Source organism: Pollicipes pollicipes, unplaced genomic scaffold (genome assembly GCF_011947565.3).
Source record: "Pollicipes pollicipes isolate AB1234 unplaced genomic scaffold, Ppol_2.1 Scaffold_5724;HRSCAF=6776_pilon_pilon_pilon, whole genome shotgun sequence".
NCBI lineage: Eukaryota > Metazoa > Arthropoda > Thecostraca > Pollicipedomorpha > Pollicipedidae > Pollicipes > Pollicipes pollicipes.
Window position 1 is genome coordinate 23,252,034 of NW_023596746.1, and position 23,478 is coordinate 23,275,511.

The 23,478-nt window shown below is 48.3% G+C and overlaps 1 protein-coding gene across 1 annotated transcript; it reads right to left on the reverse strand.

The window, feature by feature from the left end:
* Positions 1-19,567: 19,567 nt before the first annotated feature.
* LOC119103887 (carboxyl-terminal PDZ ligand of neuronal nitric oxide synthase protein) lies at positions 19,568-22,114 on the reverse strand. Its single transcript, XM_037227570.1, has 3 exons — positions 21,878-22,114; positions 21,278-21,475; positions 19,568-20,031 (listed from the first exon to the last, which is right to left on the reverse strand). The coding sequence occupies exons 2-3, from the start codon at positions 21,470-21,472 to the stop codon at positions 19,867-19,869; spliced, it is 360 nt and encodes a 119-aa protein (XP_037083465.1). The 5' UTR covers positions 21,473-21,475; positions 21,878-22,114; the 3' UTR covers positions 19,568-19,866.
* Positions 22,115-23,478: the final 1,364 nt, after the last annotated feature.

Below are 23,478 nucleotides of genomic sequence, written 5' to 3' on the forward strand. Positions count from 1 at the left end.
ATTGCTCTGGGTCAAAACAAAGAATCCCCCGCAGGCATTCCTCTAGGTCAGAACTAAGAACGCTCCGCAGGCATTCCTATGGGTCAAGACTACGAACGCCCCGCAGGCATTCCTCTGGGTCAAGACTAAGAATGGCCCGCAGGCATTCCTCTGGGTCAAGACTAAGAATGGCCCGCAGGCATTCCTCTGGGTCAAGACTAAGAACGCTCCGCGGCCATTCCTCTGGGTCAAAAGTAAGAACGCCCCGCAGGCATTCCTCTGGGTCAAAACTACGAACGCCCCGCAGGCATTCCTCTGGGTCAAGACTACGAACGCCCCGCAGGCATTCCTCTGGGTCAAAACTAAGAACGCTCCGCAGGCATTCCTCTAGGTCAAGACTAAGAATGGCCCGCAGGCATTCCTCTGGGTCAAGACTACGAACGCCCCGCAGGCACTCCTCTGGGTCAAGACTAGGAACGCCCCGCAGGCATTCCTCTGGGTCAAGACTAAGAATGGCCCGCAGGCATTCCTCTGGGTCAAGACTAAGAATGGCCCGCAGGCATTCCTCTGGGTCAAGACTAAGAACGCTCCGCGGCCATTCCTCTGGGTCAAAAGTAAGAACGCCCCGCAGGCATTCCTCTGGGTCAAAACTACGAACGCCCCGCAGGCATTCCTCTGGGTCAAAACTAAGAACGCCCCGCAGGCAGTCCTCTGGGTCAAGACTACGAACGCCCCGCAGGCATTCCTCTGGGTCAAGACTAAGAACGCCCCGCAGGCACTCCTCTGGGTCAAGACTAAGAACGCCCCGCAGGCATTCCTCTAGGTCAAGACTAAGAATGCCCCACAGGTATTCCTCTGGGTCAAAACTAAGTACGCTCTGCAGGCATTCCTCTGGGTCAAAAATAAACAAGGGCGGGTGCGGAATATGCTGCGCATGTCGGCCTACGTGTTGTTCTTGGCATAACAGTTGAGGTGAAAACATTCGGAAACACATCTTCGTCACCAATAAAGCCAAAGCGTCACGTATTACTGATGGGGAAAGCACGGAACCCGTTCTATGCGTCCGCTGGATATACACATAAACCTGTCACACACCACCCACAAGTGCGGCTCACACGCTCACATGGAAGCACAGATCAGTTCCGTAAATCCCGGAAGCAAGCAATCCATCGCCTACCGCTGGGAGCATCCACCGGCAGCGTTGTCCGCACCGGCAGGCAATAACTCGCGGCCACCCGCTCAGCTGGATATTGCCAGTGGGCCGGAACAGATCGGGCGCGGTTCGGTAACTGGGGCGGTCCAATAATGGCACGCCACTGGCCGCAGAGGCACGGCAGTCGCCGGCCGCCAGTGCTCGCGGCTGGCGCCGCCTGGGAAACGCGACATTGCAGAAGCGGATATGTACCCAACGAAGTAATTCGAAAAACATAACTGCATATGGATATGCACTAAATGAGGCATTTCCAACACAAACATAAAAATCATATCCATCAAAAATTTAAGATATAATTGGCAGAGCGATGTTGACACAAACCATAACTCGATCAAGATGGTGACCCTTCATTGTAGCGAAGCGTCAGCAACAGAAAAACGTCCTTCAGTGACGGGGGTTCGGAACGTGACAGGCCGCCCAACATGAGTCACGGCAATTATTTTCATCTGGGAAATGCCCTACACCTGAGTCAAGGGGAGTTTAATATGCAATATATATATATATATATATATATATATATATATATATATATATATATATATATATATTGCGGCTGCTGTAGACATGGAACGAGGCAGAAGTGGCTGCCAAATATCATCCGACATGTTTAGCTCCTTTGCAAAAATACCCCACAATACGATGTGCTCCAGGAGTAAACAAAATATCGCTAGACGTGCCGTACGCCACACACTGGTCGATCCATACACTGTCGTCGAAACACCTTACCAATTAGTCCAGAACTGGTGGAATAAGCAGTACAATTCAGCGACGCCCCCGCCCCCCGCAGCACGCAGAAAACTGTCGCACGGTATACTGCGACACGTCCCAATGAAGCCATTGCGGGGCGTCCTGAGCCACAAACCCAATGACCCATGAAACTGCCTATCCGGGCACGACAACCTGCCTTAGTCGCGTACCATACGCGGGCGGCACCTGGGTCCGATAGTGACGCTTCCTAAGTCCCACTTCTAACCGCCCCGACGGCCTGAGGCAGTCGTTTTGACTCTCCCTAATATCCTTCGACGTGCAGCTCTCAGCCGTAACCGACTCTTTGCCACGGATCTCATCTTCTCCGATATCTTCCTGCTCGTTCTATCACCATGAGGGCACATCGTGCGAGTCGAATTTATTCGCCACCTCAATGAGATTGGCGCACGCGTTGGCACCGGAGCATGAGGCGCGCGACACGCAAAAAGAGCTTGAAACGAACGATCTCCAACCAAATTCCTGCGGCCGAGGCGATAATCCGATTCCTTTCAGGAGAAAACTTTTAGTTTTACTTGTCTAAAAAAAAACTAGTCAGGTTGGTCTGCCAGAGTCGTTTAAAGTGAAAGGTAAAAACAGTTCCAGAGAGCCTTGCCAACGGCCCTAATGGCCACACTCGTCCATGCACCAGGAGCGGGGTCAAAAGTCATCATCAAAATCATCCATCAAAGTGAAGCTGGATGATTCCCGCGGCAAGAACCGGCGGTAGACGAGCTTTCACACTCACAAACATGACTGAGAGGTGACGGAAACTTTGTTAAACAGGCACTGAAACACACCTTCAGGTGTCAAAACGTGTTTCTTCTGAGGACTCTTGTTGCACCCTCGAGACAATTACATATTGGTAGAGTGAATTATTTTTATATTGGATTTCACCGCCCGCGTGAAGTACTTTGACACTAAAGTTTTTCTATCCCAAGCTCAGGCATGAACCAAAACGCAACGCGTGCGCCATGGTGGCCGCGTATTTTGCGTTATGAGAAATATGCCAGTAAAGTGGGTAGAGGGGGGGGGGGCAATTATGCTAAATTTTCTAAAACACATTTTGCGTGGCCGAACTCAGCCTTCTTGCTAATGTCAAGAAAACTAAATGGTCATGTTCGCCTCGACAGAAGGCCAGTCATGGAGAAATCGTGGGAAAACCCCTGAATTTAAGATATCATAAAGATTGAGTCCAAGACAATATTCAATATGTCACAAGTCAAAGCAGGTCATATAACAAAAACCCGCAAGGTCAAAATGAAGAAAAAAAACTTGAAATGACAACAGTTTCCATGCATTACGGCAAGTACACCGACACGAAACTTGCATCGACCCGGTTTATCTCACCAAAGTTCGGGAGTGCCATAGGAGGGCCTGCAGCCTAACCTCTGGAAAATGCTGGGGGTTGTAACTCGACGGCCGTCGCCCGCAAGGGTATAAAAAATCATGCCGCTATCTTCAGGGCCTCGGACTATCACACCAACCCAGTTTTTAGGTCTCACAAACATGAATCAACGTCATTTGTTATCACTGCTTTGTTCTGGATTGCCGTTACAAGGCATAATCTGTTGCAAAACCTTCACATCCCATCCCTTGATGGCCTTCCCCATAAATGGATGATTTTTGCCCATCACTTGCAAAGCCCAGGCCCATTTACAGCCCAGACACGGCCAGCCTGCCCCTCGTGCGCAGGTATCAACTGAACGTCCTTGACACCGCACAAATGGCCCTGGCAGTTAACGCACGCTTATAACCCGACAACTAACGCCACTGATTCCGTACACGCTACAGGGAGTGCTATTTGCGCGTAGGTAAAGTAGCAATGCAGTTCAAACTTCAGACTGCACGGGCAGGGAGAAAAAGTGCTTCCTAGACACCGGCCCGGTTTGAATCCAGCCCGGACTACGTAAATGCCGGTCAAGCTACATCCGAGGACAGCAGGCGTCGAGCAGGCGCCGGATCGTTAACTTTGGATCAGCATGACATATGCCATTTAATCTAAGATGTGTGAGTGAGTATGGTATGCTCGGGAGACAGAATACTGCACGTCTTCCTTCCGAAAATTGTTTTTAAACCATGAGAAGCCAGTTTGACAAAAAATATCAGCGAATTTTTTTCAGATTTTTCACCCAAGTTTTATAAAGCACGAAGCCACGATAATTGTCCTCCGCGAGAATCCTTCGCTGTCGGGTGGCAAGTATACTCCATCGGGTTTTATAAACAAAATGTGCGGCTAGAAGCGCATTGGTAAATGCGTAACAAGTGTAGAAACGATCAGATGCAAAGTTCTACCGGATCGTCGAGTCCGATTAAAACAAGACCGACGGACTGCTGTAAGAATGCGCCCTAATTAGGTTGCCATTGTTCAGAAACCGCTGGAAACACTGTCCAGAACCCAGCAAGATCTCATAACTTACAGGTTATCCTCGATTTATAAATACCTGCGCTATTGCTGGATGCATAACCGCTTCACTCACATGCCAACATTTTGTTAGTTGTAGCACGCGAAGGCACGGGGGAGGGTAGCAGTGGAAGCTCTGGCTAGATTGTAGATGGAAGGAGCGGGGAGGGCGGGGGGGGGGGGGCGTTGACGTTAAAAATTTATATTTGTAGGGCAGCTGTCCTTGCCCCTACCCTCCTCCTAATTCACCCTCCCCCTCGCTGCTTGCATGGTCGCCAGCGATCTAAAATTCTAATAAAAACAACATCTGTATGATTTGCAATGCCGGGGGAAGGGGGCAAAACACGAGCACCCAAAGGATAGTGGGCTCAAACTGGTCTCTCAAACTACTCATGCTGGGTGTCCCGGCTAAAAGTCTCCATTTCCGTGTGACTTAGATGGCATTTGCTATGTGCATCCCTGGTTATGATTTCCATAATATGCTCATTGGTCTTGTGTGCTTGTCACCCTACTTTTATGAAGTTAACAATTTATTTGGTGATTTACCCTCCCATCAGCCCCCACCCCTCACCTCTACACGTGTCTGTTGCCCCTCTCTCCTCAAACCCCTGGCGCATCAAATAAGCCTCGCTCACCCAGGCGCTGAATAAGGCGTGATGATATCGCGACTTATGGCCGCATTCATTGAGATTTGTCCTCATGTGCTAAAGTGCCTTGTGCAGTTGGGTATGGAAGGCCATCCCAGGTCAAGGCAGCTGGGCCAACACCCAAATCCATTTAATTAACTTTGACATGAACACAATAACGGTTCATAAAATGGAAACATGGTGAGGCTGTGGTTGCTCCTCCTCCCTTAGATTGGCGGCCGATTTTGTTATTGACAATGCCAAAAAACTTATGTCCCAGTGTTTGATCCAGGAGGATGCAACCCCCCCCCCCCACCTTCCTAAAAAATAGATGGTTTATCGAAAGGCAGTTCAGAAAAAGCTTGACGTTCTCCCCGAGCTCCGCCCCTCCCCTCACAAAATCCGGTTGTGCGTCTACCTCTCATTACTTCTGACCAATGTCCACTGTGGGCTCCTCGGCGATATTGTAGGTCGCACATTTCTTGAGGCTGCACGTACATGTCGGCATGGAAACTGTACATGAAGGTAGAGTATAAAAGCGTGTTATTATTCTCGTGAGTGTAAAACATGCAACGATATTGATTACGTGAGTTAAGTGAAAGTTTTTCATGACTGACGCACTGTCTCTGGTTGTGGACGAATGACGGTAGACGCTGCCTGATTTCGAGGTTCCGGCGTCGTATGCCCCGAATGAGGTCCATAAACTGGCAGCGAGAACAAATCACAGCAAATGCTTTTAAGTGTAAATGTTGTTGGCATTGTCAGGCGCCAGATACTGCGTTTCGGATATGATGTCGACCTACTTTTCTCGAAAATAAACGTCCGCTGTTTATGTTCGAATGACTAGTGAAAGTAGAGCAAGGACACCATTTGCTATGCGATGCAATCAAAGCAGAGCTTTTGTATATTCAGTGCAGGTAAACAGGTTTTGTGGTCACCGTGCCAGCAAAAAGGTGCGAGTTTTGCATTGATAGTGGGTTTTTGGGTCCACTATCCTGCACCGAAACCTTGCACAGTAATGTCTCTCCGATTCATTTTCGCCAAATCTCTCCGGTCTCGACCTGGCACGTCGGACCTGACAGCGCGTTGGCTGCGACCACCGCAGGCCACCTTGTCCTCTCAGGCCCCTGTAAAAAGCGTCTTGGCCATCGAACGGCCCGCCGTCGGCACCTTTTCCGTGTCCGTGCGATCAAATGCAAAAACCCCCTGTTTCTACGCACCACCGGCGAGCGTCGTTATCGACCTTGCCGTCGACGTCCTCGGCGCGTGCCGTCCTTGGCATACCAGCTGTCGGCAGTGTCAGTTTTTGGGGGCACAGCTTCATTTTAGGGGACGAGATTGGCAGTAGATACCGCAGACTGAGATTTCGTCTAGCAAGGATGTAACCGGGCGAATGGCATTACACTTTTGTCGGCATTTAATTTTTGAAATATATAACATTTTGGCCTGGCGACAAGTCTCCAGTTCCATATGACGTAACAATGCATGCAAACGTGGACCAATATATCAATATCAATACCAGCCAATATGCCAAACATCGTAGACCAAGATACCAAATATCAATACCAACGGGTTCACGTTGTCTCGAGCACGGTCATGCGTAACCGTACCTGGTTGTGATTCTGGAAAGAGGTCTACCTACCAGGCTAGATCCTACATCCTATTTGCCATTATTGGTTCTATGACCTTTCTACCTGCTGTTGCCACTTTTTTATTTGGAAAGCCCGCGCCCGGCACGCACCAAACATTTGGAACTTGCCCCGGCCCGCTGGACAATTTTTCAGTGAAAAAATCGCACAGGACAGCATCCATTGTCTTTTTTCTTTATAAATGCTTCCAATTTTTCTGTAATCAAAAACTACCTCAGCATTGGTAGTGCCTTGCCCCCCGGTTACCATTTTGTTTGTTTCCTGCTACCCTTTTCCTCTCATGTCCCCTAGTCATAGTCCCATCGCATCAGCGAGAGTCCTTCAATCCCCACCAGATACATTGCACTTCTCGGACTCCATACCAGCCCCTTCGGAGCTGGCGAATAATGTGGCGTTTTGCTGACTCCTACGCCCGTCCCTATACCTCAGCTGGAAGGGTGTCAACACCGGGCCGGGTGTCATTGGGTGTCACTGGGTGTGGGTGTCATAAACCTTCGACCGGGTGCACAAACCTTTGCGTTTGCACCCCAGAAACCGCACGCCCTGAACGCCCGTTTCTCACATCCAAAAGTATTCACAGACACAGTGTGAGACACGCCCATGACACCGTTCTGGAAACGACTCCGTGAACTACGTCAACCATGTCAACGACAGGACCAGTGGAATGCTTGGACTGCAGCGATGGATGCACGTGCACTATGTCATGTACTGCGTACATTAGCGTACCAAACGCAAGTGTTTCTCAAACTGACAAAGATATGTTCGTATCGTGCAGCACAACACACGCGCATTTCCAGCGAGTTGAGAGTTACGCACGGTTTACACGCGCTAACTTACGGACTGCCTGACATAGGACATTTTGGACGCCTCCGGACGGAGAACTGTACATTCCAATAAACGCGGCCAGAAAAGCTGGTGTTGACAAATGCCTTACCAGTAACCACATATACACAAAAAGATCGCAAGACGAAATATGTATACAATGAGACTCAGTACAAAGAAATGAAGTATTAAAGCCGCGTGCCGTAAAAACTAATATGTAAAGGAATGTGATACGAAGAATGGGGTATGCCAGAAAACACGATACGAACCATAGCGTTTATAAATAAATGTGCATGCGAAGAAATGACATCCAAACAAGTACATACAAAACAAGCACGGTGGCAAGAATCAAGCACACGAGGCGCCAAAATTCGTGTTATGAGTTTTACGTTTGCGAAAGTGCGCCAGTACAAAGTTATGTAAACGAAAAGGGTTATGGCAAAGCACGTAATACGAGGTCTTTAACAAGGCCTCGTTACGCCAAAGTTATGCCAAAGCATGCAATGCGAGGCCAAATAAACTATGTATATGAATTAGTCTGTTCCAAAGACCTGTCCTATGACTCCATAATAAGATATCTACAGCAACAGCAGGCTCATTCAGTGCTGGAAAATACTATGTGAGAAAGGCATCATTGGTCTCAATAGCTTGTTTGAGCGACCCCCTGTGGGCTCTAGAGGCCATGGTCACAAGCTTTCCCTACTATGACTCAAACATGGGCAAGAAAGACATCCTTCAGTTACCATTATGTTGATCATTGGTGCTGCTTGCCTCAGTCTGCTGTTATGTTCCCAAATATGTTATTTAAGCCTTCTCTTCCAATAACACTGAGAGACAGACTTTTTCTCTTGAATGACAGTTGACCTGCCATATGTCATGTTTGTTTCTTTTTCACAACATGGAAAATGTCCACATACCACAATTACCAAACATACATACCATGTACACCTTTGTTCCATATAAGCTAGAGTAGTAAGGCTAGAAACATCCAAATGGATTCATTGTCTCATTCCAGGTTCTGATTATACCTGCTAACCATGACCTGTGCCTTATTTCTGGGTGTTAGCAACTGTCTCACCAGTGATAATTTACTTCTCACTTTCTGCAGTTAGAACTAGACTAATACTGCATTCTTTGAGGTGCTGTTCATACAGGCCCAATAATTTTACCCTCAATATCATATTTCCACACAAGCATGTTCAACATGATGCTGTATGTTCATCATGAGGTCACTTCATCTTATGCTTCTAGATTTTGCTCCTTTGTAACTGAATATGATTCTCAGTCTATAAGGCAGGGGTAAGGCAGAATATAAGGCAGTCTCAGTCAGTATGGTATCAAATGCCAGGAGAGTGAACCATCATGACCATGCCCTGTAATGCCTTTATATTCACATATTTACACCAACAACATAGATTCAACTGGCATTTGATACCATACAGGTTTGCTTTCAGATATGCATGGTGCACTACAATGTGTTCCTACTTCTTCTAATATCAAAATTTACTGTTACCAAAGAGCTTTGGCTCCATGTGCTACAAAACTACATGAATGTTGCAGCAATGCACCAAAAAAGTCCACCTGTGTACTGGGCAATGTCCCCAGTCAACATATGCATAATCTGCAAACTACCGGCATCCACAAAGTGCACCCAGAGCCTGTTGTTAATATGTTGTGGACATATAACTGCTTGAAGATGAAGTGGATGGTAAATGTGAAGTACTGAAAACAGGTATCACTGCATAATAGTGTGCACAAACAATGATAACATGAAACCAAAAATGCAGCTTAAATACCTACTAAAAATACATTTAGCTAACGACAAAAATGCAGCGAACATATCACAACATTTAAATTCATTCACTATATTGCTATTGAACCAGTAATTTTGAATGTGTGTGTGATTGATAATTTTTGGTGTATGCTTTGATCTTTAAGGATGACCTCTGCCTGAATATCTCTGGCATAAAACTGCAAAAGACACCATGGAAATTTTGTATGCATTGATGATGGCAATAATGATGATGTAAAGAGGAAGGGTAAATGTGGCTGCTGTCTACATCAACAACTCATAAAGAAAGTTTTGGCAGCCCTAGAACAGACTGCAAAAACTACTTGTTACCCCAATCATGTCTGGCAGAGGATTACCACCGCTGCTAAAGTTCAGCACATACATGTAGCAAACTTGAGGGTTTTAAGTTTAACCCTCAGTCACCATCTGTTTCAGCACCTGAAGCTCAAGGAATATGATATTGCAGGAACCACTGTGGCTAAAAATTATTCAAAAAAGCAGATGGTTTACAGTTTAAAATTCATTTTGATTGATTGATGCAGTTTAAAATTCAGCATCACTTTAACTGCCTGAACTTTAACGCATGTAAGGTTCCAAAAACCGATGCCACGCAGGCACCTGATGCAGTGCATGGATTTTTGAAGACTGGGCCCTCGGCCATTTATCCGAAAGGCATCAGGATCAGGCGCGTTTCAAAAGGCATCAGGCACACCTGGGGACTGGGGGAAGGAAAATTGAGATATGGGACGATAAGGGGTCTTTAGCACTCGCCGAATCGCATTTATCAGCGACACTCACCTGTAATTCAAGCCCGGTTTGAGGGACTTGTAATATTCGAGGGACCCCACGCGCGGCCTGGCGCGCTGCACACTACAACCTGCGGGAGCTACCATGTGGTTTGCTATCTGCGTCTTATTTTGTCACTAAAGCACCAATGCTGTCGTGACAGATGCGAAGAATAATGCTACTAAATCCAAATGTGGACGTAGGAAGGTGAGAAGAACTTACCAAAAAATCCCATACGGGACCAGTCAAGCCCGTACGATTGAGTGACATTTAAAAGCTTCTTGAGGCGCCCATGCAATATGCCCCTGCCCTATTGCTGAACAGATCCCAATAGTGCGTTAACACTGATGCTGAAAGCACGGGTGTCGATCTGTATCCTTTTTGGTGGGCCACTGCCCCCCCCACCCCCATGTCCAATTTTGCCCCAGCAGTGAGTTTACCTCCGACATTCTAAAGGCTATGTACAAGCAGGACATTAGAAATAGTAGGTGACATCGGTTAAAAAAGGTCCTGTTTATTGTTGCACGATTCAAAAGATAAAGAAAATGACACTGCTATATCATGTGCAGTAAAGTGCGGCTGACTGATCTAGTCACACTTCTAAAGCTAAGCGTCCGTGCCCTGTTTATTTAAGTTTCTCTGCTTTTACTATGTGTTGTGTATTTTCTTAATCACCCGCTTTTATGTCTTCTTAACTCTGGTCTAGGTGTGTGCTATCATCTGAGTGCTTGGGCATTATTCATTGATGTTTCAGTCCTTACAGGCAACGGCAAGTCGCATCATATGGCCCGACGTCTTGTGGGTAACTGGAGTTAATCCGGTCGAATGTCAGCACCCAACAATGCGACCAACTTATAAGCCGTCTACGCTGGGAAGAAGCCTTATCTGTTTAAGTTTCATGCTGCCCTCTGAACCTATTAACAGCGGCATCAAAACGAAAAAAGACACTAATTTTACTTGTCTGGCTCCATCATCAAATGCCAGAACGGGTCGTGGTGCTGTGAATGCTTATCCGTTCTTCTCGTAAATATTTAAAAATTGCATGCATAAAACACACGCCCGGGCTATATTAAAAAGTAAGAATTGACATTCTAAAACGTTTAAAGGTACTTTTCCCAGAGACGTCAAGTTTTTTAACCGCCCCCTGGCTACCGTCTGGTGTTAGCCACGGACCGACGTAGCGCAATTCACGGAGATTTTCGCTACTCAATTCTGAATAAAGGTTGAACTTTCCAGACGAACATGGGTTGGCCATTTCACTGCAAAGTGATGACCCCATTTCTATCTAAAATCTGCATTCACTTTCATCTGCATTCAGAGGGAGGGGAGGGGAAAAGCAGAGGCCTTGGAACACGACAGTGCACCTTAGTATCATCCATGAACATCTTGACCGTGCCCCGCACTTCTGATAAACAGTAGACAAAAATAATGAAGAGCGTTGGTCACAGCGTCGATCCTTGAACGGTGCCGCTGGCGACATCGGTCCAGTCGGACTTTGAGCCATGGACCCGCACACACTGCTGCTAGGTGGAAGTGGACTTTAGCTTCACAGCCTTGTCTGCAGCTTTAAAGAGCTGCGTGATGTTGCAATCGATCTACTGACCAGATTCAAGTGTTATGTTTTGAGAGGTTTCATAGCTTGCAAGCTGGCATACTGACAAATTGGCATAGCATATGACCGAGCCAACATAGCGAAGGGAGATGAACTCTTTTCATATTAGCATGAAAAAACAGGGGTATAACTTAATACTGAATATGAAATGCACGCACAGCGGGATGAACAGGAGCAAAAGCCATCGTTTGCTGTCAGGTTTATGAATTAAGCTACAAATGATACTCTAAAAGCGGTGCAAAAGTAACATGTGATACTGCCAACAGTAAGCACCCCGTTGCAACGCTACATTACTAAACGTCATCCGTAAACGGTCTGCGTACAAGACCAGGTCATGTGCGGCCTCTCACGCGGCCTGGGCTGGCTCCGGGGTGATGTGTCTGGTGACGGGGAGCCAGTTGGAGCTTTATCAGCCATGTCTCCAGTCGGGGACTGTCCCTGTGGTGGCATTACATTCGGCTGAGCGTCGGTGTTTTGCAGCGGCGGCGGAAGTTAAAGAATAAAGGCAGGGGTTTGGCGTCTCATGGCGTATTCCATGCCCTATGGCGTGTAGTTTCAATTTTGTAAGCGTCTGTCCAGCTCCATCGTCCACTTTTGGTGACTACTTCACGCAGTTATTTTCCGGTGTGGTGATTTTCAATTACATATGGCTCGGCAAGCTCTTATCACACTTATGGACTGAGTGGACTCTTAATGAGACGGCATCTTTTCCCGGTCATGTGATCTGTTCGTGGAACAGCACGGTCCAGCATCGCGGCTAACAATATTTGTTCCATGCAGGGTGGATTATTGACGGGCATGTCCCTCAAAAGGACCAAAAGTGATGTAAAGTATTTTAGTTGATGCATTGCTTTTCACTCTTTTGCACGCGAAATCAAAGAAACCAAGTTTGTTTTTCATCATTCCCTGTGTTGTGTGACTGCGATCCATTATGACAAAGTGATTGGAATATTTCCTTAATTTATAATGACATTATGAATGCAAATGATCTCCCGTGTCGCTGTTTCGTGGAGCTCCTAACCTGTGCTTTCTCATTAGGACACTTCGACTCATTAGGACACTTAGAACACTTCTCATTAGCACACTTCGGTGTCGGGCCTACTACCAGATCAATGGCAAACTGGATCAGCGTGGATTTCGCAAAAGCTTGAGAATATCTCTGCACTTGCTACGCATATCGCCTGACTATGCATATCATGTGACTGTTAGATCGCCTATGACGTTCCGTGTGTGGATGCGCCGATCCTCATTATGAACATCGCGAGAGTGTCAGTGGAAGCATCCACTCACCGTTCAGATATTGCCAATAAACGGCGCATGAGTTCTCGCGCGGCACTGCCGCCTTCCACTGGGCAGCTATTGCGTCTGGATCTGCTGGGACTCAGCTGTGGTCGTGCTGTTTCTTGTAGTTCCTTATTCTTGCTGCTCACTGGGCCTGTAATACGGATGATATTTGTGAAAAGACGATATTCTAGGCTGACACTAAAAAAACGCTGATCACTCATATTGCGTTGAAATCTTAAGCAATTGATTCAGCATGACAATATGGGCATGGAGGGCATCAATACATTCAAAATGAGCACGGGAATCTATCCCATACAGCGAGCACTAGAGTCATAAAGCAGGCTGGTTTTGACGTTGGTCTGACCTTCATGCCCAATCCCATGTCAATGGAGTTTTTTATTTAATTGTTGTGTTGCCTAGGAAACTATCTCATCGATATATGGCTTCGTTTAAGACTCCGCTGTTGCATCAGATTGAACAATCCCATTGAATTATCTGCTGAATTCATGGCCTGGTTTTGACCTGCCGTGGCCCAGTGCCCTGGTGAGTTCCAACTACATTTGTTATGCCAAACGTTCTGCCATTCAACTGTCTATAGTTATGCAGAATTGGACGCAGCTACACTACGCCACTCGGAAACCATTTTGGAAAAACCTTCGGGGGGGGGGGGCGAATTGATCCGAGCGCGTGTTACCCTAGGGCCAAACACGTTTAAGCCACAGAGGGTAAGTTCAACATGCACAACCAGACAGCCCAGATGTCAGAATCTATTTTTCGGGTGATCATTAAACTTTCACCAATCTACGCGCTATAGCTCATCTTTTAGCGTTAGTAAAAATGGTGAACCTGGGTCAGTTCAGGTTCACAAGTTGTCAGGTTCGCCACGTTCCAGAAATTTGCTAGTAGACGATGATCCTGATGGTGATCTCGTTATCAGACCAATCGTTCGATAATTACAAATATTCACCGTCTTGATATGGCACATAATTTATGTTCCCGTGCAGCTGCCAAAATAATAGTCTTAACTCAGGGGGCTAGAGTCAAATGAATCAACCAGCCAGAGACTCGAAATTCGCGGGGCGGGCTGTTTTATATGTGAGATCACATGTTAAGATTTAAGTCTACTAGGTCATGACCCGCGGGTCAAATAAGTTCAGACAAGGACAACCTCAAGATCTATATTCAAAGTGCCCCTAGACCTCCTTATGTAACCACCCCAAACCTAGATACCTGCTTAAAACAAAAGATTGCTGTTATTCCGTTCATGTAGGTGACCTTGTCTGACTTTAAGAAGGACGTGGTGACCAACAGCCTGCGAGATTGGTCCGATTTTTTTATTCAATAAGCGTCAAGGATGATGCTAGGTGGCATGTTACTAAAACATAATGTTACATAGCAGATAATGTTACATGACAAACAAAATCATTTCAGGTCAGTGACCTATTTTTATATGATTATATGGAAGATATCTGTTGCGGTCCGTGTTATCACTAAATTTAGAACAAGCATGAAAAACTACCTCATAATGCAAGCTCTCTAGTAAGAAAAGCAGATTTGCTTTCAACTTCGGTTTGACCTCACACTCGACCCAAGGTTAACGAAATTTGTCTTGATTCTGAATTCAATCAGTTGCTTTTATTAGGAGTTATGCCGAAGATGTATGGTTTCGTCAAACGCTTCGATGTTGCATCAGATTGAACACTTCACCCAAAATTTTCTTCCGCTGACAGCCACAACCTGGCATTGGCTTTTCATGGGTCAGCAACCTTGCAACATGCATCCGATTTTCTTTGCACCAAAAGTTCCGCTCTTCAGTTGCCAAGAGCTATGCAAAGTTTAGTGCGACTGCTTCGGGCCGTTTGTCAAATATCATGGCCAGCCCGGGCGCATCCTAAAGTCTGTCTGGACATGTCTTTCGAGATCTTTACACCATCCAGACGTCCGCACAATTAAAGTGCAAGCAAAATGTCCCCGAGTGTAGGCAAGCAAACTCCCTCTTGGACATGTGGAGAGTGCTTAACCCAAACCGGGTAGAATATACATGCTTAAGCAGTAATTCTGTGTCTGAATTCCGAATAGACGTATTCCTGCTCAGCTACGCGTTTGTGCTGAATGCTGTCTTGCCGAAGGCTTTCATAAGAAATGGGTGCATGTATATATATATATATATATATATATATATATAGATAGATAGATAGATAGATAGATAGATAGATAGATAGATAGATATATGTATATATTGCCACCGAATGATTACTTCCGACGCTAATATGCAGTCGATATATTTCAGTCCATATTATGGAAGTCTCACAATCCTCTTATATGTGATGATGGCTTGTCCCACAGACGAGAGTCAGGATTTACAAAATCTTAGATGAAAATTCGTTGACTGATTCAGCGTGTCTGGTTCTACTAGCCGCATGCTTTACGAGGCTGGATGCTTCAGTTCTCACCTCACAAGAAAAGAGAGAGGAACAAAAGATCACCAGAGCAGGCATCAGAAATAAATGTTCTTGAAAGTCACTCTGGAAAGCAATCGACCCTTCTTAATTCTGCCGGGAGCCCGTTCGAGCTCACATCATGTCTCAAAGAGGAAAAAATAAAACCTCACTTACGCGTCAGCTCAGCGCGGCGCAATAAATCGCAAGCCTCGGTGATGACGCGCAGCTGAGCAAGGCACCTCATCTTCGCACGGCTTAAACAAAACCCAAAACACGTGGACTGTCATTGAATGTCTGCTGCTCCAGGCAGGCATTCTGACAATATGCCGGACGTGTTGGAGGAACGTGGTTCATAGCATGACAAGCCCTGTGCTTTAGTTTTCCCTGTTTACCCGCTTGAACTCGTGCAAAATGCTGATGTGAGTGCACTTCTGCTGTTCCATACTACAAAATGTTCCGGGTGTAACTCGGGACAATCGTTTTCAGCTCCACTTCCGAACGTTTTGATCGGTCAGTTATCACGCGATAACTTTGAAGAAGTATTGCGAAACTTGTTCCTAAGAGAAACAAGGGCACATCTTTATTAAGTTGTTTCGCCCGATCAGTTTACTGAAGGCGATTTTAAAAATAATCACTAAAACAAAAGCTAGCAGAGCCGTTAAAACGATTGTCATTATAACAAATGAGGGCCACACCACTTTCGTCACAGGTCGATACACCGGGGAGAGTACGTGACTGGCGTTAGATGCATAATCAATGACTCAGTCATCTGGGTTTTTCTGAAATGTGTCCCTCCAAAATTTGGACTTGGCTCTAAGCTTCTCAGATGGACTAATTCAATACATATCCCGATAATCGCATGCAGGCCAGTTCAGTCCAAATCCAGCTCAGCGGCCATCTTCTTCGGCCGTATGAGACGACCAACGGCCTAAGACAGGCATCACCATCAAGCTGTGGGCTATTTCTAATGTGCGTGTAGCCGTTGTTACCGGGTGGCCATGTCCTGCCCTCATCCCGGGCATCACTGTGTCTCGTGATAATCCATGCCGGAGTGACAATGTCTCGCGTTGATCCGGAACTTGGCGACAATTTTTCTGTGTCACCCTGTGCTTAGTGGCCGATCACTGCGGGTTATCCTGCGACTATGTATAGCAACACTGTTCGTGCTGCCCACAGAGTCGGTGATCGACTTGATTAGGCTTCCCACCTCGAGCTAAGTGGTCTCTGATCGCGTCCCGTAATTACATGACAACAATGGCCTCGACAATCCTGGGTCGACGAGGAACACAGTCGCCAGTCCCGGCTCACCGTAGGGCACGGCCTCCAGCACATACGGGACTTAACCACTCCATTCTGGGTCAGTCCAACGACCCAAGCTCTGTCGACTCCGTCCAACGACTTCTACTTAACGTGTATCAAGTTATTAACGTAAAAGTCGTTGGCTTAGAAATTTTGATTCATTGATCGCAAAAAGGTGTAGCAAATTGCTTTGGTCATCATGTGACAGGTGAACTCACATGACCTAAGAGGATGATCTTGTGTGGCCCCGTATGGTGTGACTGGCTTGGGATGGCAACTGGTCGAACCAGTCAATATATTACATGAAAATAACTGACGAGCTAAAAGGAAGCTGCGAATTGCTGCATATGGATGCACAAATCACTACGCAAGCTGTTGTAGATGACGTCAAAGCTTAAAGAGCTGACTTAATATTAAATGTGTGCTATTCCAGGATGTGTTGACCAGTGGGGCAGGCAGGGGGCACAGGGGCCCTTAGGTTCTGAGTGGCCTGAAGGACCCCTCGGGACCTACGATTAAGGGCCCAATGTGAGGTCCCGAAGGACCCGGGTTTACGGGGCCATGCCCTTCTTGGGCCCCGAAAGGTTCCGACAGGGCCCATAGCCGGCCGAACAGGCGTAGATTTTCGCACAAACGTAACGAAATTGGACGCTTTTAGGATTTCAGGCGACCAACAACAGTCGCAAGCGAAAGTGAAAGGCCCACGCGCAGACAAAAAGTATTCCTCACTCATTGAGACGGTGGTGATTGCGAGGTCTTGGGGCTCATTACACTGTCCAAAGACCATACGCTGTTTCCGGGGGCTCTATATGCCCACTTGCAGAGTAAACCTGATCATTAAGAAGCCTTTCACGTTGCCCTTGATTCCTTAGCATTTGCTTGGAGGGCCCTGCGCTGTCGCTGGGGCTCTTCCTGCTAGCGTGCCAGGGCACTTGTCAGTCAGGGGTCTTCCACGGATTCTTTGCATTTGCTCGGAAGGCTCTATGCGCTATAGCCGGGCCCCGTATGTTAACCTGATAGGGTGTTCTTGGCCCGCTCAGGGGCTCCTCACATCGTTATCAGTTCATCTACCGACATACTGACGATATGCGCATGGACCCGCTACATTGGCCCTGGGCGTTTCCAATTCTCTTTTGTCACTTGCCCAGGGCCCTACGCTGATGCCAGGAGCCCATCTGCTAACCTGCTTTGGGACGCTTGGTTGTTCGGGGCCCTTTAGATTAGGTCTTGGGTACCTCGTATTCCCGTGGGCCTCTTGCCAACACTCGGCCCCCGATTAGGCACGGTGGGCCTCTGACCTCGACTTTGTGCTTGCTTGAGAAACTGGTCCTCAGGCCCAGATCAACTCGGAGCAGACTATTCGGCAGTGGTGCTGACATGGAGGCCCTCATCGATTCATGGGGGTCCCTGTTCGGTGCAGAGGGCCCTCTGACCAGCATTTGAGGCGCTGCGAACCGAGACCTTTAATGCGATCTTCGGCCAGCCCTTCGAGCCCTTCGGGCCCTCAAATCAGGCCCTTAAGTGCAGGTCCCGAGAAGCCCTTCGGGCCCTCGGGACTTAACGGTAAGGGGCATATGCCCTCCATACCGCCTCCCCACACGCGCCACTACCCCAAGAACAGTGTAAGGGCTTCGAACAAATGCAAAGAAATAAAGGACAACGGGAGGTTTCCTTACCGATCTATTAGCCCGGAAGTAGACATATAGGGCCCAGCCACAGCGTAGGACCTCTGGACAGCGTAATGAGCCCTTAAATTTGCCCAATCACCACCCTCTCAACCTACGGGGAAAAAATTGTCAGTTCTTGGATCCTTCACTTTCGTATGCGGCTGTGCTTGATCGCCTAGGGGACAAAGATATCCGATTTTGTCGCGTTTGCGCTAAAAAGAAAACGCTTTCGTTAGGCCGGTCATGGGAACCCATGGAAGCCCATGGGGAGGAGGCATGGCCCCGTTTCCCCCAAACCCCTTTGGATCTGTCACTGCGTGGGAGTCCACGTGCACCCACGCGGGGCCCTGGGTTCGAACCCCGGTTGTGCCATTGACCCTAGGCGCTAATACAGGCACTGGTGCCCCATAAAAGGGGCACTGCAACGTGAGCCACTTTCCGTCTAAAAAAAAGAAGTTACGCCTCAGTGCACGTTCGCGGGACCGCACGTGCCGGTACTGATGCTTGCAGGGACACCTGGTGAAGAACTTTTGAAACTCCGCTTCTAGTGTGAGCCGCTCGTCCGGCTGGGCGGTCCTTACTGCTAGGTCATTGGAGTTGAGAGCAGCTGCGACGGTGCGGTGTTTTCAATATGATTTAGAGGCAGAAGCTCTTATGGCTTTGTCAGGACTTTATTTCTTTACGCGATTTCAGTGCAGTGCGCTTATAGGGCTTGCCTAGCCTTTTGGAATGAAATGGACAGAACCTGATATCGAGAAAGCAAGAAATCGTAGGCGCGCAAGGCGCTCAGTATATTCAGGCCTCAAGGCCATATATTCTTTTGCATCCACCCTGTTAGCCTTGTTCTTGCTTTATCCTTAATATTTGCGACACCGCATTGATCCGGGGCAGGTTATACGAGCCAGCCATGAGCGGTCTGAACTGCCCCCTGGTTGGGGGGGGGGGGGGGGGGGTCGGCAGGGCGCCCAGCGCGTACCTCACTCAGGGGTCCCTGTGCGGCCTTATGCTCGGCGGATGAGCCATCAGGTGCGTGTTGGTTTTCCCACCTTTATCCACTCTCCTCCATCCCATAGCCCCGAAACGCCAATGACTGGTCGAAAGGGCTGCAATCCAGCGTTTTCGGCGCGGACTGGTTGGAGAGCACAAACGCCTCAGTGGCTGTTTAAGCTATATTTGCCATACAGTCTCATCACGGGTTGTCTTGACCAGAACAAAAATAATCGCTTCAGAGCCAGCAGTAGCTCCCGTCCCAGTTCTGACCATGCCAGGCATCCCAGCACCGGCCAGCGGACTGTCGCAGCCCTCGGACATACAAGCGTAGCTAACAAGCGGTGCACAGCGGCGCAGCGATCTATCTCATGCGGCATGAGGCAGGCGGGGGCAGCGAACAGTCTGAAACCCGTCTGTCAGGAGCAGTCATCAGTCAGTCAGACAGTCACTGATCAGTCAGTCAGAGCAGACAAACAGAGGTCATAGCATCGCAGCCGGCTCGCCGCACGAACGGCGAGTGCGTGGTTTTAAAAGCTGGCCGCCCGGGCAGCTCTGTCGCTATTTCGCGAGGTCCCGAACGCGAGCCGCATGGCTGTGGTGGGTGCCGCCGCCGGTGGTGGTGGGCAGCCGGTGCCGGTCGGGCCCGGCCGCTGGCCGGCGCGCCTCCTCCGAGCTGAGGCTGGTGGAGCTGGCGTCCGGCGAGGCGGCGTCCGGCGGAGCCGCCTGCAGCACACCGGTCACTGATCAGGGCCAGGCGGCGACCGGCGAAGCGGCGGCCGGCGAGGCGGCGGCCGGCGGAGCCGCCTGCAGCACGCCGGTCACTGATCAGGGCCAGGCGGCGACCGGCGAGGCGGCGTACCGCACCGGTTACCGGTCAGAGCCGGGCGACGGCCGGTGAGGCGGTATCTCGCACCGGTTACCGGTTAGAACAGAGCGGCGACCGGTGATGCGGAGTCCTGCATCGGTCACCAGTCAGAGCCTGACGGCGGCTGGTGAGGCAGCGTCCTGCGCCCAAAGAAGCGTCCTGCACTGGTCACCGGTCGGCACCCAGCGGCGGCCGGCCGAAAACGAGACGATATACATAACCGACCAGACTGTCCTATCGTGAGGGTTAGAACAGCCTCAGTCATGGCATAAAGAATCACGAGTAGTCGAACAGAGCAGGAAGTCAAAATAGGTTGACGTGAAATAACACAAGTGCAGTGAGCTTGGGATGGTTTGAAATGATAGGCTCAAGAGATCAAGGTGAGGCAGATCTTTTTATTTTAGATCAGCGGCCAGGAATTGCAAATTTACATAAGGTTCTTATAAGACTTTTTCCATGAAATGTCATAGTGTAAATATTTGGGTTCACAACTATTAAGATATAAGTTTGCGACTATTACTAACTATTAAGTTTTACACTTAAGACATAGCGTTATATTTGTGAACTTTTTTACGTACCTGCAGAATAGGTATAAGTCAGGAAAGAGAGTGGGGTGTCCCTCCTTCCTCCAAAGTGACGAAATTTTTGGTTGGTCTTTATTTTCTGAATTTAAGAATATGACAAGTACAAAAAACGATCGAAACAGATAAGGCCTCGAATACCAGGGAGCTTGCATGGAAATAAATCGCAACTTTTGTGAGCTCACTTGAAGGCGGTGGGATAATGAGTGATTGCAGAATCTTCCGAGCAGCCATATTTGTCATAAGGCTTATTATTTTACATTAGTCTTTGTCATAACATGCTTAGCATTGAAAACCAAAGAATAACGGCAATTTGGAGGGGCGATATAGACAGTTGGAGAAAGGACTTTCTCCAACTTGTCCGGTCCCGTATGCAGTCCTGCTTCCTGAACTGCGTACAAAATTTTTCATCACTGATCGATTTTTTTATCTAGTGCCTGGCATAATAGAGGGTTCAGCCGTCCAAATGCATATTCATCTATACTACTTATATATGATGATCTCTAGCCCCAAATGTGCTGACCTCTAGCGCCTGCAGCTCTCCGATGAGGGTCTGCACGTGCTCCAGCAGCTGCCGGTTGTGCACCAGCAGCTGGTTTGAGCTGTGCTGCGCCTGCAGCCGGGCAGCCGTCTCAGCCTGCAGCTGGTCCCGCACCAGGCTGACCTGAGCCAGTGCCGCCTGCGTCTGCTGCCGCTGCTGCGCCAGACGCTCCCCCATCAGCTGAAACATGCCACCGTCGCCGTCAGCTCAGCCGCGGCAGCGACGTGCCGCGTGTGGGGCCGGCCCAGCTCTGGCGCGAGATCGTCTGTCTTGCCGGACCTCGTCCAAGGAGGGCATGGTGGTGCTACGTCAGAAATAGAGCGGGGCAACTGTCTGATCACGGGAACGTACATCATACGTTCGCGGAATGATCTACTGTACGGCCAGACGTAACGGTACCGTTGTTTGGCTGCGCTTTACGAGAGGGGCTAGGGCTCTAAACTTACTTACGGGCAGGCATGTTCTCGATGAGCGGGGCTATCAATCCCAGGAAGCTGTGGGGCCTGCAGTCGAAGCGAACGCCTCCACCACGCCTGTTTTACCCAGAGTCATGGGGCTTCACCGGCGCTGGTGTGAGCTCACCTGGATTTGATGGCGCACCGACACAGAACCGTTGATTCTGGGCGCCAGCCGTTGATGCTGAACATGGTCCGGCCGCAGTGCCAGCCGTGAGCAGACCGTTCGCGGCGCTGATCCGGCCGTGCTCTTTTGGCGCCGCTCAGCGGCCGCTGCCGATATTAGTCGTGGGTCGGGCGACCGGGAGCGGCGCTGACGGCGGCTGAGTCGCTGCTGCGCTTCCCCCGCCTGGCCGGAGGCTGTTCGCCGCCGCTCTCCGTCACCAGGTAGTGCCAAGCGCCGCTCGGCCGGCGTCGCTGTCTCGGCCGCAGTGCCTGGCTTGGCTGGAGCAGACAAAATCTCCGAGTTGTACTTGTCTGATGAACTGGCGAGTGATACTGAAACGTAGACGGAGTGAACGGGATGAGTGAAAAGGCATTGTGGTGTGTGCATGCAACCAGTGTTTCCATTAAAGGAAGTGTTCCATCTTTGAAAGGAGCTTTGAACTCAAATGTCCACTTTGAAGATCATTAGGTGCAGTTCCCTCCCCTTCCTTAGACCCAAAACATTCTAGTTTTTGAGCTACACGCCCGCGATGATGTGCACACTATTTCGTGCATATTATTTCAAGGCCGTCCAGGCATCCCTGACGCCATAGCAACGTCATTCAAATACTGATGCTCGATAGATCATGCAGCGTTCAAGGACAGGAGTAATATTATAGTTGAGCCGTTTAAATCTACAACCGTGAACACGATTTCCAAACGTATATATGTATATATATATATACATATACACATATATATACATATATATATACATATATATATACATATATATATACATATGTATGTGTATATAAATATATATATATATATATATATATATATATCCAAATACGGTGCACGTGAATTGACTCCTAACACGCGCTCGCAGCGGTCAAATTACCCCCCCCCCCCCCGGAGGTTTTCCCGGAATTATTTCCGAACGGCGCGGCGTAGCCGCGCCAAACTTTGCATAGTTGCAGACGATTGAATGGCGGATCGTCTGGCATCAGGAATTTAGATGTACCTTGTAAGGTCGCTGACCTATGGCAGGTCAAAGTTAGGCCATGGTTTTAGCGAAGGCAATCTCTGAAAAATTGTTGGCCTAAAAATCTCATCCAACAACGGAGTGTTAGACGAAGCCATACATCTCTGAGATGCTTTATTAGGCAACACAACAATTGAATGAACGTATTACATTGACCCAATGTCACGTATGAAGGTTAGATCTAGGTCAGCAAGGCCACTGACCTTAAATGAGCATGTGACCTTTTGCTTAGAACAAGTTATCTAGGTTCTAGGGGCCATTTGGAGACCAACCTGGAATTTGACCTTGTTTGACATTTTTGGCCCGAAGGTTATGACATAGAAACCTCAAACTTTGACCTAAGTTGGTTCACGTACAAGTGAACACACCCTGTGAATTTCGTGTTTTTAGATTTCTTAGTTCTTGAGATCTCAGGTGGGGGTCAAATTGACCCCCCACACGAGCGCATGTTAATCAATGCTTAGCAAGCTGTGTGATCTTCAATCGCAATTTATCGATTGACCATTTGTTTAAGAGCCGTTTGAACCAGTTCTGAC

What these genes read in the sequence shown, in the direction of transcription:
- LOC119103887 (XM_037227570.1), bottom strand. Translation starts at nt 21,472, where the DNA reads ATGGGGGAGCGTCTGGCGCAGCAGCGGCAGCAGACGCAGGCGGCACTG. An exon ending in GAGAGCTGCAGGCGCTAGAG is followed by an intron (nt 20,032 to 21,277) that starts GTCAGCACATTT and finishes GGTGTGCTGCAG; the next exon opens with GCGGCTCCGCCGGACGCCGC.